The sequence below is a fragment of the Bombyx mandarina genome, chromosome 05, assembly GCF_030267445.1.
Source record: "Bombyx mandarina strain Sakado chromosome 05, ASM3026744v2".
Lineage (NCBI taxonomy): Eukaryota > Metazoa > Arthropoda > Insecta > Lepidoptera > Bombycidae > Bombyx > Bombyx mandarina.
The window spans coordinates 11305010-11324319 of NC_143212.1; the positions used below are offsets into that span (position 1 = coordinate 11305010).

At 35.5% G+C, this 19310-nt stretch overlaps 2 protein-coding genes across 5 annotated transcripts in view; both read right to left on the reverse strand.

The window, feature by feature from the left end:
- Nucleotides 1-571, reverse strand: part of shn (zinc finger protein schnurri) — a 34883-nt gene extending 34312 nt beyond the window's left edge. Inside the window, exon 1 of the mRNA XM_089727750.1 lies at nucleotides 206-571. Within this exon, the coding sequence (XP_089583876.1) occupies nucleotides 206-212 (7 nt within the window). The 5' untranslated portion in view covers nucleotides 213-571. The remainder of the gene's footprint in view (nucleotides 1-205) is intronic.
- Nucleotides 572-4993: 4422 nt separating this feature from the next.
- Nucleotides 4994-12759, reverse strand: Rpn13 (regulatory particle non-ATPase 13). Of its 4 annotated transcripts, none has more exons than XM_028184994.2 (6): nucleotides 12212-12759; nucleotides 11558-11887; nucleotides 10471-10685; nucleotides 7598-7821; nucleotides 7044-7255; nucleotides 4994-6318 (listed from the first exon to the last, which is right to left on the reverse strand). In XM_028184994.2, exons 2-6 carry the CDS (start codon nucleotides 11882-11884, stop codon nucleotides 6073-6075), a joined length of 1224 nt encoding a protein of 407 aa, XP_028040795.2. In that variant the 5' UTR covers nucleotides 11885-11887; nucleotides 12212-12759; the 3' UTR covers nucleotides 4994-6072. The 4 variants fall into 4 exon arrangements, with proteins under 4 accessions (XP_028040795.2, XP_028040794.2, XP_089583879.1 ...); XM_028184993.2 differs by having other exon boundaries at nucleotides 7008-7255; XM_089727753.1 differs by lacking the exon at nucleotides 12212-12759 and adding an exon at nucleotides 12024-12209.
- Between the last annotated feature and the right edge of the window lie 6551 nt (nucleotides 12760-19310).

Below are 19310 nucleotides of genomic sequence, written 5' to 3' on the forward strand. Positions count from 1 at the left end.
TATTGTAGTAAGCAATCGCATTATACTCGCATACCAATTAAAACAGCTGTTAAAACAGACTTGAATTTTCGCGGTCGGGAAGAAAATTTAATAGTGTAATGAGAAAATACAGAGTAAACTCAAATTTTGCGACAACGATGTGTTAGAGATTTTGACCTAAATGAAAGTAAAGAAAATAAGTCACTGGACTAACGAATTTACTCACTAGTCATTTTTAATACGGTGCAAGATGAGGCAAAAACTCAGTGCAACGCTGTCGGCTGTCGGCGAATTCGGCGAACCGATCCGATCACCCCCCTTCTCCCCGCCCCGCCACCGCGCAGGGATGCCCTGCGGTCATTGGTTACTCATACATCTTGCAAAACCTGTACTCATTCCGTAACTCAAATTCATAGTTTGTTTGCACGATTAAACAGCACACAGCACTTCTACAACTTTTTACATTTGCGATTTTTGTGGACTTTCGAGCAAAAAATCTGCCCATAAATGTTTTTAAAAACAATATTGAACACAGACACGAGTACACCGTGCCGAACGCGGACCGAGAATGAATATGACTTCCGTCCCGTACGAACCAAATTGAAAGTGGGCATTACATATACAACAACCTAGTTGGACAGATGTTTGTGTGTACAATAATAATTGTTACGTTAAAGTGTACCCTAAAACTATACGTAGTTAGAGCTATTTTAAGTTGTTTTGAATATAATTAAACACTTTTTCTATTTGTAGTACGCCACATACTTCGTAAAAACAGTCATTGAATAGAACGTTTCACTTGTAAGAAAGATGTAGGTATTATCGTCATTATCGATGTTACCATCTTTAGTCTTGCAATTTTTTTTTTATCTATTTCTCGTAATGTTTTTAGAAATGTTACGAATTCACGAGTATTTAAGATAGCCAAGTTTAGCCAAGATAAAACGTAGTTTTAAAATTTGCTCAAAACAGCCATAGAGACTACGTTAGTACCTACTTTTTAATTTTTTAAGATGGAAGTGTTGCTGGATGCCTCCCCGCCTAAGCTACACGAATGGGCGAACTTAAAGGCTCTGCCGGGAGATATTATTAACATGTATGTTTATGAATGACTTTGAATATGATCATCTAATTCGAGTATTTAACGGTAGGCAGCAGTTTGTATCTGCCCCTGGCATTTCTGAAGTCCATAGCAGACGGTAACCACTTCCCATCAGGTGGGCCGTCTGCCTTCCAGGGGAGTAAAAAAAAAAATTGAATTGTCATAAATTAAAATGCTAGTTCACAAGATAACTCTATCTTTGTAGTAAGGTATTAGGCACATAGAGCCGTACTACTAGCAGGATGAAAGAGCTAGCAGGCACGCTAATATCAAACGGAAACATACATTCGTATTTGCACATGCAGAAACTAGCATTTTGTAATATTTCAACAACAACAATTTCCGTGCTTTTAACAGCTAACGGTAACAATTAGCCGTCGTGATTCTTCTTCTCCTCGGCACTTTTAATTCTGCTGGGCAGAGATCAGAACAGGGTCCATAAGGTACCTTCTGTCGTACACCAGTTACTTTTGCAGTAGATCGGGGCGCACAGTGCATTAACGCGCTTTTTGGGATCATTAACACCTAAATTTAACGGCCGTCTGGTGTAGTGGTAAGTTCGTTCGTTTCCAACCAAGACTGCGTAGACCGAGCTTTATGATCTGGCGCCGAGTCTTGCTGGAAGGACCATTCTTGATTATTGAACATGGTGTTGTTAAGGGGCTTCACTACCTTCTCAAGAATGGTATCTTGATACACTTGTGCCGATGTTTTGATACCTCTTTCACAAAAACATGGCTCAGTCACTCCTTCATAGCTAATACCCCACCAAACCATCACTGAAGTCGGATAGTGCCCACATTGCACTCTGTCGACTAATTGGGAATCTTCCTTAGAGCTTTGAGCATAAATACGGTCATTTTGTTCGTTAAAATGTTGCTCAATTGTAAAAATTTTCTCATCCGTAAACAAAATTTTTCTATGACCTCCCTTTGCGTACCGCTTCAGTAGTTGTTTCGATTTTACCACCCTATGCTCTTTTAAATTATCAGTTAAGAAATGACCAGTACGTCTCTTAAAGGCTGCAAGTCCTAAGTCATCTTTTAAAATACGCGACATGGTTCTAGGTGCTATCTTCATCTCCTGAGATAAAATCTTTTGCTTTCGGACAGGATTTCTTCGAATTCTTTCCCTTACTGCTTTGACCACCTTTTTCGTACGATCACTACGTGGACGGCCCGATCTTTTTCTGTCACAAACAGAAGAGGTCTCATTGCACCTATTAATAGCCCGGTACACAAATCTTTTATTAATACCAAGCGTATGGAGAGTTTTAAAAATTGCATTTGGCTCCATACCTACTTTGTGTAATGCAATCACAGCGATTCGGTTCTCTTTATCACCCCACTCCATTTTAATATCGCAAAATATTGGCGTCAAAATGAGAAAACTCAATGAGCAATTCACTGAGCAATCATATAAAAATGACAGATTCCAAATTCAAATGTAATATTTTGTTTATTTTTAATTGTAACAGTATTTATGGCCAGACTAAGTATATACGTATATCTATCAGACTTCTGTAATTGACATGAAGGATAGAACTACCTCTACCCTCCATAGTAATTAATTAAATTAAAATTAATATGAACTAGACACTGGCAACCATAGCATAGCAGGAAGCCGATCGCCATACTGAAAAAAAAAAGAAATACTGTCACTGATGATCATTAGCCAAGCCCCTAATTAACAAATCTCGTTTAAAGAACATTAATTTACATCATTATTCTTATAACTACTATATTAAACCATATATCCCACTGCACGTACTAATTAGACATCAATCTATTGTCAATTCCACAACAAGTTAGCTATACACCCGGATGGTTAGCGCTGTACCGTTGGTTTCGGCCTCAAAAAATCGTGCGATCCTGTTCAGAGTCAAGTACTGTATGATGACCAATATCATAGATACGTGCAAAGCAGTACAAAAAAAATTTAAAAGTGGGTTTCATAGCTGTAGCGAGAGCCTAGGGAAAAATGTTAACCATTGCACTATTGAACCCTACACTGCAACTTTTATCAATACAGCTAGACGCTAAAACTAGTCACAAAAAATTAGGGTTAAATTGGATCCTAAAAAATTTTTAAACGGGTATTTTTTTGTTTCAACCCACGTACTGATCTGCTTGACATAAGCCGCCCCCAAAGTTCGCCTTAATAGCCGGTCATAATAGCCGCAACTTACCTTCAGCGGATTCCCGCGACTTTAAGCGGGTCTTCGCAATGTGAATAGTTTGTGAAAAATTGTAATATTAAATATTTCAAAAATGGGACTCGGACAAGGATTTTTAGAGCTTAAGGAAAATAATCTAATCTGGTATATATTGTATACTGACGGTTCTAAAATCAGTTCAGGAACCATCCACACTACGTAAGAATGGGTAGAACGATAAATCATCTGTAAACTCAAGTTATTGTAGGCAGGTCGAAAATATATGAATAGTTCTTAAAATACATACCTACACAAACGTTACAACATATTTGGATGAAATTTCATCCAAATAAGTTTATAACTTGGGTTAATACTTTTTATCGTGATAAATGACATGATCCAGGCAAGGCCGAATATACTTTTTGTAATTGCGACATTGCATTCGCTGTTTCATGATTTTACTTACCAAGGGATCTACAAATAAGAAAAGTAGCTTGTAGACAAAAGTGACAAAGTAACTATTTATGTTTGAAAAGGGCCACTTAATTTTTTCTAATTAAACATTTAGTAGGGGTGAAACCCTCATCGCCCGAAACATTGCTCATGATCTGTAAGCGGAGTAAAATGTCCCTTCGGAACAAGGTGACACTTTACAAAACATGCATAAGGGCTCCGGCCCGGTCCGGGGTAGGGCGCCGGCTGTGAGCGGCAGGAGTTTTTAGTGAGGTTCAACTCCCACATACCCCACCCGCTGCGCGGATGGGGATCCGGCGATTTTCTCATGTCGAAAAAAAAAAAGGCCCGTCATGACTTACGCGAGTGTGGTGTTCGCTCATGCGGCCCGCACACATATAGACACCCTCCAATCCCGCTTTTGCAGGTTAGCCGTCGGGGCTTCGTGGTTCGTGAGGAACGTCGACCTACACGACGACCTGGGTATTGAATCAATCCGGAAATACATGAAGTCAGGGTTGGAACGGTACTTCGATAAGACTATGCGTCATGATAATCGCCTTATCGTTGCCGCCGCTGACTACTCCCCGAATCCTGATCACGCAGGAGCCAGTCACCATCGTCGCCCTATACACGTCCTTACGGATCCATCAGATCCAATAACTCTTATATTAGACGCCTTCAGCTCTAACACTAGGAGCAGGCTTAGGGACCCCGGTAACCGTACACGTCGAACTCGACAAAGAGCAGTGCTTCGCAGAATCTACTACCGGATCGGAAACGCGACCCACTGAGAAGATCCGGCGAGAAACTGAGTGTTTGTTTACTCGTCGAGCCTTTCGTTGCAAGCAACGGGTTCGGCGAGGACGGTGACAGTGCTTGAGGTACCTAAAAGCACCCTTAATGGATCGGGAGGATCCGTAATGACGCGGGCATCAATCGCGTTTGAGTGGCAAGGCAGAAGACCTGTGTGCTTAGTGCGTGTTTTTTAATGTTCTCGATAACGTAAAAGTTAACTAAAATTGGTATGGAGTTGAAACGTTTGCCGCTAGAGGGCGCTGTTGTTATGGTTGATATTGATTTGTCAGAAATAATATTTTGTTGGTATTTATTTAGTAATGTGAGACGATTGAGATAGATTAGGCTTAAAAATACTTGATTTTTAGGGCGTCAATATTCTCTTTATACTGAAAATATCAATATTTGCAAAAAGTATTTTACTTTTTGGCGCTTGTGATATAAATACGAGTTATTGAAAATTTCCGTAAGTTAGTAGAACATTGTTGCAATTAAAGTAAAACGAATTTTGTACGTGAGAAAATATATATTATTTATTCACAGTTGAAAAGAAATAAAATGCTTGAATATTAAACGAAATTTAATTATTTTTGTCAATAAAAGTAAATCTCTAAAATAATTAAAGTGAAATTTGTTTGTCATAATACACTATTTTGTATAATAACTAAAGGGCCATTCATTAATAATACAAGAACTAATTTTCTGTGCACTGTAACAACACATACCTATACGATTTCAGACTCCCAATCTACGTTCTTACGCAAGATTTTTTTAAATAAATTGTTACCTATGTGCATTATTAAATAATTACGTACACTAATATTTATAGTTTGACATAAATGGTTTTTGTAAAGGTAATTATTATTAATATGATTATAACTTTAATTAGATATGAAAAAAAAATTCATTGTAGTTACAAGTAGTAGTAGGGCAAGTTTGCCCTAGCTTTACGCAAGAATCGTTTTAACAACCCAGGAGTCATAAGTAATTTATGAATGGTCCCTAAACTTATACCAAACTAATATTATCCAAAACGGTTATTCTTGGTGAACAGGAACAAACAAATAATACTATTATGAAAGTACATACATATCGTTTATTTTAGCAAAGTTAAAAGATATTCGCGTGATGGGACTAATTGTTAGTGCTGAATTTACACGCATATAATACACAGAAAGTCCCAAAAGTATGTACAAAGCTTAGAAAAAATATTTGAGCCGAACATTGATGACTACTATAGTACTTGTGTCATAAGGAACTCAGATCAAGAGAATTAAGATTCTCATTATATTTTACAATTTTCATCACAACATAATGCACTAAATTAGCAACATTCTTCGCTCGTTTCTATTATTAAATCGATTTAACGTTTTATATTGAAAAAAAAAAAAACAAAACAACGGAAATGAGACTACCAATTTAATAAAAAAATTCGTCTTACAATTTCGTACAAACTTAATGCCCAATTCTCACTTTGATACTTGTAGGTGCTTGCCGCTGTTTAGCAATAGTGTAAAACCAGCATAACATTCACGCTTACAAAATATATAAAAATTGTTATCGGGAAGAGGGTTAATACATTAAATTAATCAAGGGACATTCCGGCATCATCATCTTTTTTACTATTTTGATCGTCTTTAGATTTATCCTTTTTTTTGTCGTCTTCTTTTGTCGTGGTACCTGACGAAGAAGACGTGTCTTCCAGTGCCTTGAAGACGGCTTCAATGTTTCCCGTATTTGCAGCAGATGAGACTTCCGACGGTAAGCCGAATTGTGACATCACTGGCCCCATCTGTCCGGAACCCACCGCTGAAGAAAACTGATTTGCGGCCTATAAGTTTATTAATGCACTAAATTAATTTTATCTTTTCATGTATATACAAAAATCTTAATCATCTTGATATGCGCTTAAACTAGACAATTTGACACAAACTTTTGTTTTAACTTAATTTCACTTGTACACTTTCACATTGCACATAGGTTGAAAATTTTGGAGTATATTTGTAAATTTTTTACGATTTTGTTCCGCCCTCAGCAACATGTTCAGATAATCTGTTCAGTTTAAATTTGGCGTTTTTTTTAGGATTATGTTTTTCAATTTCAATTACAATGAAAATACAAACTAACACATTTTCAATTAATTTGTTTGTTTCCTCTTGGGAGTGCTCCAAGTAACTTTTACAGTTTTTATTTCCCTGACAACTTTATTAGGGTAATTAGAAATATTTAAATCTAAATGATCGATTTAGTTATTTGTGTCATAATATTTATATGCCAAAAATATATATTCACCTAAAAAGTAATTAAGATCATAATGTCAAAAAAAATTAATGACGTCTAGCGACGTAATCAATACTTTGCGCTTTAAATATTGTAACATTCAATATGGATGCATAAATGTAATGAAACATAAGTAATGCTCGTGTTGGACGCCGAAGCGAAAAAAAAATGGAGAAAGTAAAGTTGAAGCCGCACACGTGAACTCAGAGCAGCAGGGAGCGCGCTAGATTAGGGGATCACCTGAGCGAACTGCGGGGAGAGCAGGGTGGTCCTTACATCGTCCTGGGCGGGCAGGTGTGGCGCCAGTCGCACGGCATTCTCCGGGGCCGAAGCAGTAGACACTACGTCGGAAGCTGACAGAACGCTGCCCAGATCGACATTGACTGCACCAGCTACGGGGGCCGTCCTTGACGCACCGTTCCCTTCCGGCGGAGCTGTGCCTAGCTCGGAAAAGTAACGCTGCAGATCCGACAGGAATATTTGTCCGCCTGGAAACAATTTTTTATTTATAGCTTAGATGGGTGGACGAACTCACAGCCCACCTGGTGTTAAGTGGTCACTGGAGCCCATAGACATCTACAACGTAAATGCACCACACACCTTGAGATATAAGTTCTAAAGTCTCAGTATAGTTACAACGGCTACCCCACCCTTCAAACCGAAACGCATTGCTGCTTCACGGCAGAAATAGGCGGGGTGGTGGTACCTACTCGTGCGGACTCACAAGAGGTCCTACCACCAGTAAAATATTAGTATAATTAGTCTTGTAAGTTTTTCAAATTCTAAATTAATTAACAAGTACAGTTTTTGGAACTTGTCAATTTTCTTACTTCTATTCTGGGCAGGAGCGTTGGCAGTATTCGGTGGTGTAGCAGTCGTTGTGGCGGTGGTTGTGGCGGTTGCAGCAGTAGGTGTGGGCGCGGTAACGGTGGGAGCGGGTGTCGCAGCTGGCAGGTCACGAGCGCGAGCAGGTGTACGTGTCTCTGTGCTGCTGCGTGGCGTGCTGCCACTGCGAGACGCGCTGCTGCCAGATGTTCTGCTACTGCTGTTATTCCTGTTTACATAAGTAGAACATATTATTAAATAATAAAATCTTAAAAAATGATTATGATTTAAATGTAGGACACCAGTGTGCTTAGTGCGAGTTTTTTAACGTTCTCGATAGCGTAAAGTTAACCCAAATTTGTATGCAGTTGGCGCCCCTAGCGGCAAACGTAGGCAGACGTTGTGCAAAAGTTGAGGGAGGCCAGCAGCTTTGTCGTCCATAAAAAATCGTATTTTTATGGATTAGTAATTAGGAGATTGTTTATAGGGGACTTATTGTCTCACATGTGTACCAATTTCTTCGCTGTTATAGGCAGACGAGCATACACTGATGATGTGTCGTTTAATGCCGCTCATGGACGTCAGCAATACTAGAGATAGAGTTAAGTCGCTGTCTACCGCTGAGTACCACCCTCCTCCGCAAGTCTCGTTTGAAGTGTGCATGCAATGTGCAAATTTTTTCATTTACATTATATTGCATTGTATGATATGATTCACCCCACACATTCTCAACACATTAATTCAGGTCCACACTAAAGATCTATGTTTTTTTTTTATTTTTTATTTTTTATTGCTTAGATGTGTGGACGAGCTCCTAGCCCACCTGGTGTTAAGTGGTTACTGGAGCCCATAGACATCTACAACGTAAATGCGCCACACACCTTGAGATATAGTTCTAAGGTCTCAGTATAGTCACAACGGCTGCCCCACCCTTCAAACCGAAACGCATTACTGCTTCACGGCAGAAATATGTTTCTTAACATCTGACTATTATTGAGACTACCAATCATATAACATTTCTACATTTTCTATTTAACTGTCCACAGACTGACACATTTCTTTCGGGACACAGCTACGACAGCAGCCATCTTTGAGCTGTACTTTAATTTCATTGGGCCAGATTGTTCTTGAATATCGTAATGAACGTCGTCATGGCCTAAGACTATAAAACGCAGCAACAACGCAGCAACCTTCTGTAGGCAGCGGCTTGGCTCTGCCCCTAGCATTACTGAAGTCCATGGGCGACGGTAACCACTCACCATCAGGTGGGCCGTATGCTCGTATGACCAAGGGCAATAAAAAAAAATAAAAAAAATACGCCCTGTTTACCCCTATTGAATGATAAGCCTATGTTGGTGCTCTAATCTCGCAGGCAGATACTAATTTTGGTAATGAAAGTTATACTTAATAAAGTTCATAAATGGCTTCCGTAATCAAGGAATAAAATTTTCTGAAGCAAAACCAAAAAAATTACTTTGGTTCATTATCGGTGCTATTATGGGACTACATGGGTAGCTCGCACCACTCTCTTTTTTTCTTTCGCAAATATTCTGGACTCCAGTTTCAAAAGTGGGACAGTCAGTATACCAACTTAAATCACATGTCAATTAGTCAATTCCTAATTAAATCACATGTCTTAAGGTAGTTGGTAGCATTCTCATTGTGACATCTATGGGCTCCTCCCACAGCTCAATTAAAATTTCCATTCAATTAAAAAGCACCCTTTATAGAAACTGCTAAGTAAAAGTAAGTGTAATTCCTCATTTTTGGCTTATGCATAAATGTGACTTTTAATTACAATTCCATAAAGACTAAACTCCGTTGCATTATTTACTGATGACTTAAATTAATATTCATTTCGATATTACCAGGGGTGTAAAAGGATTTTTTAAATTGAATGCAATCAATTCAATACTTCTATAAACTCATAATAAATTTTTTAATCAAAATTAGGCAATTATAAGCTGTTTATCTACTGCTGATAAAATTAATTGTAAATTATTATAATACACAAAAATATGTAAGCAAACAAATTTTAATAAGCCAAACTGAACATTCATGACATACAGTTTTTTATTTATTTTTTGTTGCCCTTGTAGGCAGACAAGCATACGGCCCACCTGATAGTAAGTGGTTACCGTCGCCCACGGACTCAAGCAATGTCAGAAGCAAAGCCAAGCTGCTGCCTACCGAAAATCATCTTCTCCACACAGCGAAGCAAGAGATATTTAATATCTAGCACTTCAGAAAACAAGACTGCACATATATTATATTAAATTATTCCATATCCCAAATTATTTATGTTACCTATTCACTATTGTCATTTATTTATAAAGTAGGAGAAAGATAATAGTGTCAAAGAAAGATCTTTTTTTTGTAATTGTTTTACTTTTATGTATTTTTATGATTACATTTTGATAAAAAATTATCAATGTATGCCTGTTTTATTACAAATGCATTGTTTGTTTTTTTTAAGATGATTTATTGGTTAAGGTTATTGGTTCCATCAATACTTAACCTGCTGATCTAAAATTTTTATGACATAATTATTGTCATAAAGCTTAACTAAGGCAGACTTAAGAGAAAACAAAGTTTGTGCAAGAAACACTTAACTGATTCATGATGCATTTGCAAATCAATATAGAATGTATTTGAGGAACAAAAATGAATTCTAATACATTTTGAATTTTCAAGAAGCAGTTGAAAATGCTTTTAGAGATCATACTCTTAAAACTGGTTGAAATTGATCATCACAGCCAAATGTAAGGTTAAATATGCAAAATTTTTTTTATATTTGCATTAGTGGCGAGTATGAGCTAAAATTGATATACTTATTGTGCTACTTATACTATTATAATATTATTAGCATAATATTTACCCCATTGTTCCTAAGAGAGAAGTAATTCCTCCTACTGGACCAACACCTCCAAATAATTGCATTAGCTGTTGTTGAGACATATTGTTGAGTAAATTACGTATTTCACGATCTTGCCCACCACTACTGCTTCCTCCACGCCCACCAGATGCAGGAGGATTGTTTAATGCTTCATTAATGCGCCGACAGTATTCTTCATCCTTGTCAGCCTTTGGCTCCTGAAAGGGCTTTCATTAATTTCTTTATCATAGAGTTTCATAGTATTGTTCAATAAGTTTTACGAATAGACTATCATGTAGGAAGTAATTTGGAGGTCCTGATAGTTCGTCTTGTCAGTCTACATTGTTAGGTGCCACAATCTTGCCTATTTTTACCATGAAGCAGTTAAGCAGTCTGGAAGGGTGAGGCAACTGTTTTACTGTAAAAATATATCTCATGGTGGGTGTAGGCATATATGTTGTAGATGTTCTGGTAACTACTGCGCACCAAGTGGGTGGTGCACTCTAAGCAATAACCTCTTTTAAGTAATAAAAAAACGTTTATATAAATATAAAATATGTTTGTTAAAAAACTAGAAATTTCTTGGTTCTTGTAAAGATAAAAAGTTTAAAAGTGTGATTAGAAAACTAAATAAGCTATAAATCTCAATAAAATAGAAATACATATCATTAAATATTTTTTCTATAAAATAACAATTCTTCTTTAAGTGAGAATATTTTATATGATAGTAAAATTGCTACAATACTACTGAATAGTCAAGATGTCAGACTTTTAATCAAGAGAAATCAATATAGAAATCTAGTCTCTTAATCTATACAATTTTGACTTGGCAATCCAAAAATCTACCATTCTAAAGTACAGCTGAAATCAAACTGGCAATATTTTTTTTTAGAAACCATTGGCATAATTGTAGATTACAATGATTAATTAGTAAACAAATTTAAATGTTGCATCATGATTACTGTTTTTAAATAATTTACACAATAAATTAGCAAAAATTTTTAACAAATTTATTTATATTTTTCACTAAGAAATTTACGGTCATCTCATGACAAACAGTTTTAAGGTTATAATATGTGTACTTTCAGACCTGCATCCAGAAGAAGCACTTCTTCGAAAACAACTTGAACTTGAGTACATAAACTCGGCCTGTGGTGCATTCATTCACACGCGTAAATTCACAATCATCAGGAAATATAAGCAAGTCATCCTCAACCTCCCCCGTAGTTCGGTCTTTCCAACAAAAGTGCATGAGAGAATCTTCTCCTTGGTAAACATACAAGAGCCCCTTCCTTTTGTCTGGATGTACCATACGACCTTTCAACGTCATACGACCAGCACGAAATTCTACTATGTGTTTGTTTCCTCCTGAACTTCCCCCAAGACCAGACGTATTGCCAAACAGTGCAGTAGACATTTTCTAAAAAAAAAAACAAATTTGATCAAACCACAAATGGCGGAGACGGCAGGAACGAAAATAAATACATTTGACAAAAATGCAATTAAATAATTAATCACTTATCAAAGGAATTTAAATCCAGATCTTAATAACTTACATTTTAAAATTAATAGAGATTAAAAAACATAAGATGAACTTAAATGCCCAAAATCGAAATTTTATAAGTTGATAAATGATAACAAGTATGTACTAAGTACTGATTTAAAATTTACTAGTATATAATGGATGTAGGTTATGTACTCAATTAAAAAAAGCAGTGTTGTAGAGAAATTATTGTTAACTTACATTAAGATATGCAGTGTCACTGTGAACCCTTAAAGTACTTTAACCCTTTATAGTAAACTGTTTGAAATAGTTTGAATAGAGTAGACGACAAATATATTGAAGTAAATGTAAAATGACGCCGATGACTAGCACCTTTACTTTTTTTTTAAGGGATTTTATGACCTGGTAACTGAGACCTTTAAGTCATGTCTTATTTTAATTTATATTCATATTTTTATGAAAAATGATATTATGGAGTGAAATGAAATGAAGACGACTAATTTGAGACATTAATCAACTGGGATGAAATTAAATGAAATGAAATGGGATGAAATATAATCTCAGTAAAATGGTGGTCATTTACTAAGATTTTTTTAGGGGACTTTTTGGAGGATCTCGAGAAGTTACGTCCAGCGGCTTTGTTTCATTTTCCCACATTTGTGCACTTTCACAGATATTAAACAGTTAATAAACCACCATTCTTATACATTTAAACCCGAAGAAACACTAAATAGACAAAATAAAACAAATCACACAACTTCACTCCTCGCGTTCCCGCCAAAAAATCCTCTCAAGCACCTTTAGGTATATAAACATAGGTTATACACTTAATATTGGTAAAGTAGGGTTGCTACATAGACCAATATCGGGACACGACATATTGTTCTATACGTACAATTGTTTATATAAATAGCACCTATTTTGAAGGCACACACATAAACATATATCTATCTCGTTCTTACTCAGTACTGTAACTCGCAGGAAAACAATATAACAGTATTTCAGTGCGTACATAAAATGAAACATGAATATACGTAAATGTCTCCGTCTCCGTCTAATGAGGCCGAAAATCCGCCATGTTTAGCGCACAAAATGTCATTGTCACGTCAGTTCAGCTATCTGTTTTGAGTTGTACATTATTTATTGACTTTGATATCGATATAATATGATTGCTTATATAAAATTTCTTATTTTATCATGCTACCCCGCTTAAAACATACAAAAATAATAATTAAAACATATTTTATAGGATCTCAAGAAAGTCGATGCCCCAAAACTATTATCTACATATATTTAAATTCATTATGGAGCACTCATCCCAAAAATCGGACACCATTTTTAGGTCGGAATCTATTGATCATGACACTAATCATAAATACCTCTTAATAAAATGTGTCATCAAAACATATTTAGACACTCTGTTTAGATATTTCGGGCAAAAGGCTACCGACAAAATTTCTCTTCGGAACTATTTAAATAAAATAGTTTTATTCTGTAGCGAGTAAAACACTATTGTAAATTCGTTATTTTTTTAATAATTAAGTGTATTTAGAGGGGAAGTCACAAGGAATGACGTTTGTAATTAAATAAATGTTCTGTAGGTGCTATTTATCACGCGGTCCCTTGATAAGTTTAAAATTTGAATCACCCTCGACAGTGATTCAAATGTTGCGGCGCACCTACCTTGAGGTTCGCTGCGGTAGTGTGTTACGGATTTTAGAGTCAGCAATACAATTAAAATAGATTGTAATAGGGAGGTAAGTAGTCTAAGAAAAACACGTACTCTTATTTTCATATCCAAAACAGCATAGCTAGCATGCTAACGTTTTATCGCCGACATAAAGCTTTAATCCCTTTCCAGCATAAACGCAAGTGCGAGCGAGACGGCAACATACGAAACGACGATAACATTTAGCATGTTAGAAATGCGCAGATGGCACTGTACTGCGCCACATGTTTATGTTTTGCGGTCACTGAGTTGTCAAACGACAACTTTATAAAATCAGTGTAGGTAGCAACTTTTCAAAATCGTCATATCGTTTACTTGTTTTAGATTTTACACATCTAAAACACATCATCTTTGCAAATAGCAATATACTTACTTCCTATTAAAGAAGTATAAATTCTACAAATAATTAATACTCAACAATATTTAAAATAAAATGAACCAAGAACGTTTATTGATAAAACCTAATAACATTATAATCTTCTGGGCAGCATTAAAACCGCCATATTTAGTGGCCAGATGACGTCGCATTTTTTGTTGACGTTGCATTTCCATAAGTTTCATACTTCAGTGGGTTGCAACCTTAAGCCTTTCTCGTACAGAGTACATCCAAAATAATGGGGCGAAAGTGTAAAATCTCCTTTATTTTTAATTAAAGCGTAATAAAAAACAAAAGATTTACAATTTTGAAGCTTCATACTACAACATTGGTGATTTCACGAACGAAAAGTCACGTGGTCTAGCTTTAGTCAATTCCACCTATTTGTGTGCATCACTCCGTAGTTAAGAAATGTACACTGCATTCTAGGCGTGTCATTTTAGTACTTCTCGTGGCTTTCATACCTCTAACATCTCTCAAAATCTCAAATTATAATTATAGGTGTTATATTGTTAAGGCAATGTACTACCATTATTGTTATTATGTTAGAATAAACACAAAAACTGTATCTTCAACGGTACTGCAGACTAACTATCAAGGGCGGATCCAGCTTTGGCTGGAGGGGGTCACATAGTTGTGATCAAGTCAAGAACATATAATTTAATTTTGATAATAATAGATACAAGTAAAAAGTAGGTATTTTATTAATGTACGTAAGTACTGTACTTAAAAATATTTATTCTTTATTATACACTTGAAAAACTTAACACATAATAACTTGTACATATACACGTACATATTGCCATCTTCTCTTGAAGATATCCAGAGAAGCATTATCACGCGCGGAATGAGGCAGCCTATATATATTCCATAACCGTGGTGAATTATTTGTCATAACAGCTAGAGGTATGCCAAGGGGTATGACGCACAACTCCTTCGATTCGCCTCGAAGGCTCCGTCGGCTGGGCGTCCTTGGGGTGAGCCGCGCCGTCTGGTTGTAGTGTTGACCGCGGTAACCCCCCTACCTCATCCGGGTTCTGGCCTCGGAGGGGATCGGACGTCGGGTGTAAGAGTGCAGGAGAGTCGTTTAGTGGGTGGGCCCTAAAATCCTTGGGCCCGCGGTCTGCTCACAACACCGTGCAGATCGTTGAGTGTCACATACCACGCGCGCCCCTTATGCGAATCGGAAACCGGCCCGAAATAAATAAATAAAATTAATTAAATATTGAAGGTATGTAGTTAAATAAAATCTGTATGGTGACAAAATATAGAAATACCACCTAAGTCCTGAATTCAGTCGGGGGGGGGGGGGGGTATCATGACCCCCATGACGCCCCCCTCCCTGGATCCGCCCTTGTTAACTATTCGCCTCCTTTGAGATAATTATAAGGTCACCGATTGTTTTATTATTTTTCATTTTATACCTACCTAAATGTAATTTGAGATAGCATACGTCAGTAAGTATTCAGAGAATTCGAGTAGAGTAGGTAAGAGAAGTAGCACAGAAAGAGTAGGTAACACAAAACTAGCTGAATATAAAAAAGTCAATCTGAATGTGAAACGAATGTGAAACAACGAAATGAAATGAACAAAGACAGTTTTGGCTTAAAAAAGCTAGATCCCAGGCCTTTAATTAAGCTAAAACCTGTCAGATGTCATTTACGTGTGCAATCATTGTTCATTGACGTTTGAAAATCGTTTTGTATCAAAATTTCATACCTACCTACCATAACTCGATATTGGTCACAATTTTCACTAAAAGTGCTTGGCTTATTAGTGTGGTACATACATAAAAGTTTTGTGTTCTATTACTTTTCTAAAGAAATATAAGCTTATTATTTTTCATTCATTTCACACCGTAAGAGTTTTTCATTGTAAAATATGAGCGGTGTTCAAACAGGTCAGTTCAATGATTAAATACCTTAATTGCTGTGTGTTAGTTCATATATATAATATATATATCTACGTAAAAGAAAATACATAAATAACCTAGAATTGTAGGTGACTAATTAACTTTGTTGTCCTGCGCACGTACTTCGGACTCTACTGAAGATAACAGTTTTAAAATAAATAAAAAGTAGTACATACATTTTATTACTTACTATTTAATTTCAATATATAAGTAACAATTAAATGGTTAACTGTAATTATATTTTTCAATGTTGTATCATTTTAAGCTTACAAATGACCGGAAATCGTCATTGAGTGAAGGCGATGACCAAAATGTGCATAGGTCTTTTATCTAGCCTAATATTTGCTCGCCCAACAGGTAGAGTGTATAAGTTCTTGTTTAAGCACTCTACCTGTTGTTTCTAATCAATATTCGCCAACTTTTATATAGGTACTTTGCATATGGTGTAATATTTTATCTTTTTATTATATAGTTTTTATTTGGTCAGTAAAGTTAAATGTAATTAGCTACTAGGTTTGGAAACAATTTTTTTTTGCATATTAACTCTTGATGGGCTTCGTTTTATTGAAATTATGCACTTTCCTGTTTTGAAAAAAATACAGTTAAGTATCATTTCCTGTTTGTTTGTAAATCTATATTTCATATTCAATAAAAACATTGAATATTACTTTTGCTTGTCTATAACAAAACAAGGTCAATAATTAATATCATCCAATTTGCATAATATTGCATTATAGGTGGAATCCTATGAACTTTATCCAAGTCCTAAGTTCTTCTAGGCCTTTATAGCTGAACTGTTCCCAAAATCTAGGTTTTGATTAACTATGTTCTTGAGAGTTATGTTGCTAAAATTTCATACATTTATTAGTTTCTGGTGATAATTATGGATGATACCTGAGGTATAGGCATTACTTTCCACTTACGAGATAACTTTGCTATTTAATACATTTTTATTTTAGAACCTTTATCTATTTAGTTTTAAAAGTTAGTTTTTTAGTTAAAGTAGCTAGAGTTTTGGGATCCCCATGCATGTTATGTGGAATCTAATATTTTAAACTCTGATCCCTCGGCTCCCATAAATGTAATATATTATGTAATATATATATTTGTTTCTAAGTTGTGATTTTGATGCTGTTGTGTGGCAGTTATTTTTCACTTTGTATAAGGTGTATTATTAGCTTTATATTAGGTGCACCTGTGACCTAGTTGATGTAAATTTTAGGAAAATGGTAAGAGTTGATAATGTTGAAAACATTCAGTAAGTGTACATTAAAGGAAAATTTGTTTGGAGCACACCAACATATCAAGAGTTACAAAGTCCATGGCTCTACCTAATACATATTGGAACAGAGTTTCAAGAACTTTCTCATTTAAACTACAAACAGGCATTGTGTGCACTATTCTAGGATGTTAAGAGAACAACAAAAACATATTTTGCTTTTAACATGAATTTTAAGAAAAAAAACAGAAATTATAATTTTTGTGGGTTGATTCTATTATATGATGTTATTCCTTCATCACAGAAGTCATTTGTGTTAATCTGAATATTAAGTAGGTTTTTTTATTAGAAAAATCGTTATTTACTCTGTAAGATTTGAACACTGGCATAGTTTTATAGACCTCGCACTGGACGTTGTAAGGTGGGCAGACAGCCAACTTGGTGGACCGATGTCCTGGTGAAAGTACTGTGTACTGTGACGGCATTTACGTTGTTGATGTTTATGGGCTCTGGTAACAATTCAACACCAGGTGGGCTGTGAGCTATTATGATGTAATCAATTTACAAAAAAAAATCTAACATCCGCATTTATATTTTAAAAGTAATTTAGAATAGAATTTAATTATTGAGTAGTGTTCTTGAAATATTATGGTGATTTTTTTTAGTATTTTCACACAACTGGATAAAATTTACCCACATTAATATTTAAAGTAAATAAATAAAATAAAAACATTGTTGAATTCACCTTTTTGGGTGTGAACACAACTTGCATAAGATCGGTTGTGAAGTCGTCAAGAGGCTGACTTTTATTTATTAAATAACTAGCTGACCCGGCAGACTTCGTAGTGCCTCAATCAATAAATAAAAGACCTAAACTTTTGTATAAAATAAACTTAAAACAAACAAAAGGAATCCGTCCGGAAAATTGTTATTTTTATTTAATTCCGAGCATTTTCATATTTATCTACCTTTTAAACCTTCTCTGGACTTCCACAAATAATTTGAGACCAAAATTAGCCAAATCGGTCCAGCCGTTCTCGAGTTTTACCGAGACTAACGAACAGCAATTCATTTTTATATACCTAGTCTTGCCATAAATACTGAGACAAAGGAAAAAAAATATTCTATTGCAAATAACATTTATAAGCAGTAGTGCATTTCGGTTTGAAGGGTGGGGCAGCCGTTGTAAGTATACTTGAGACCTTAGAACTTATATCTCAAGGTGGGTGGCGCATTTACGTTGTAGATATCTATGGTCTCCAGTAACCACTTAATACCAGGTGGGCTGTGAGCTCGTCCACCCACATAAGCAATAAAAATAAATAGCTACTTTACGTAGTGTGCTTAATGACTGCATCTCATAGAATAAAAATCGTTCTTTATAGTTGCTGACAGATATTATTATTATAAGCGAGATGGTAAAGGAACCGTTTTTGGATTCTTTCTATCCTGTTCGCACGTACTTGATAGCCGGGACTGTACAACAATATTCCAAAATGTTTAGTACGATCATATTGTAAATAAGAATGGTTAAACTAGGTTGCTTATATATTTTTATTTATCTGCTCATGAAACCGGAAAGCCGGGAGGTCATTTATCAGGTCTAATGATGCCCAAGTCCCGAGCAGTAATGACTTCTTGAAAGGGGGTGTTATTAATGAAGTACATGGCTTAAAACAGAATTTTCTTTCTTATAAATTTAATACAATTACACTTTTTGAAATTTAGGTGCATGTTCTGCACACTCTAACGACTAACAGATATTAATCTAATGTTACAAAAGATTATTTTACATTATTTATTATTATGTACCTTTTATGATTAAGATTCATTAGTGTCGATTAAAATGCCTTAAATAACACATCGCCGCGATTAAACAAATGCAAAGGATTCAGAATTATACTCATGTTAATGTTTTATGTTTTTATTAGCGATTCTTGTATTTTGGCTTGTTTTGGGCTTTAGAAAGTCATCCCTTGACGAACAAAGTTTCCGGTATACATAAATAAATATTTTAGAAAAAGATATGCCGTTGTAAAATTTCCGTCTTTATTATAATCATAATATACAATTTTTTTAACAAAACGAATTGCTTCGAGATCC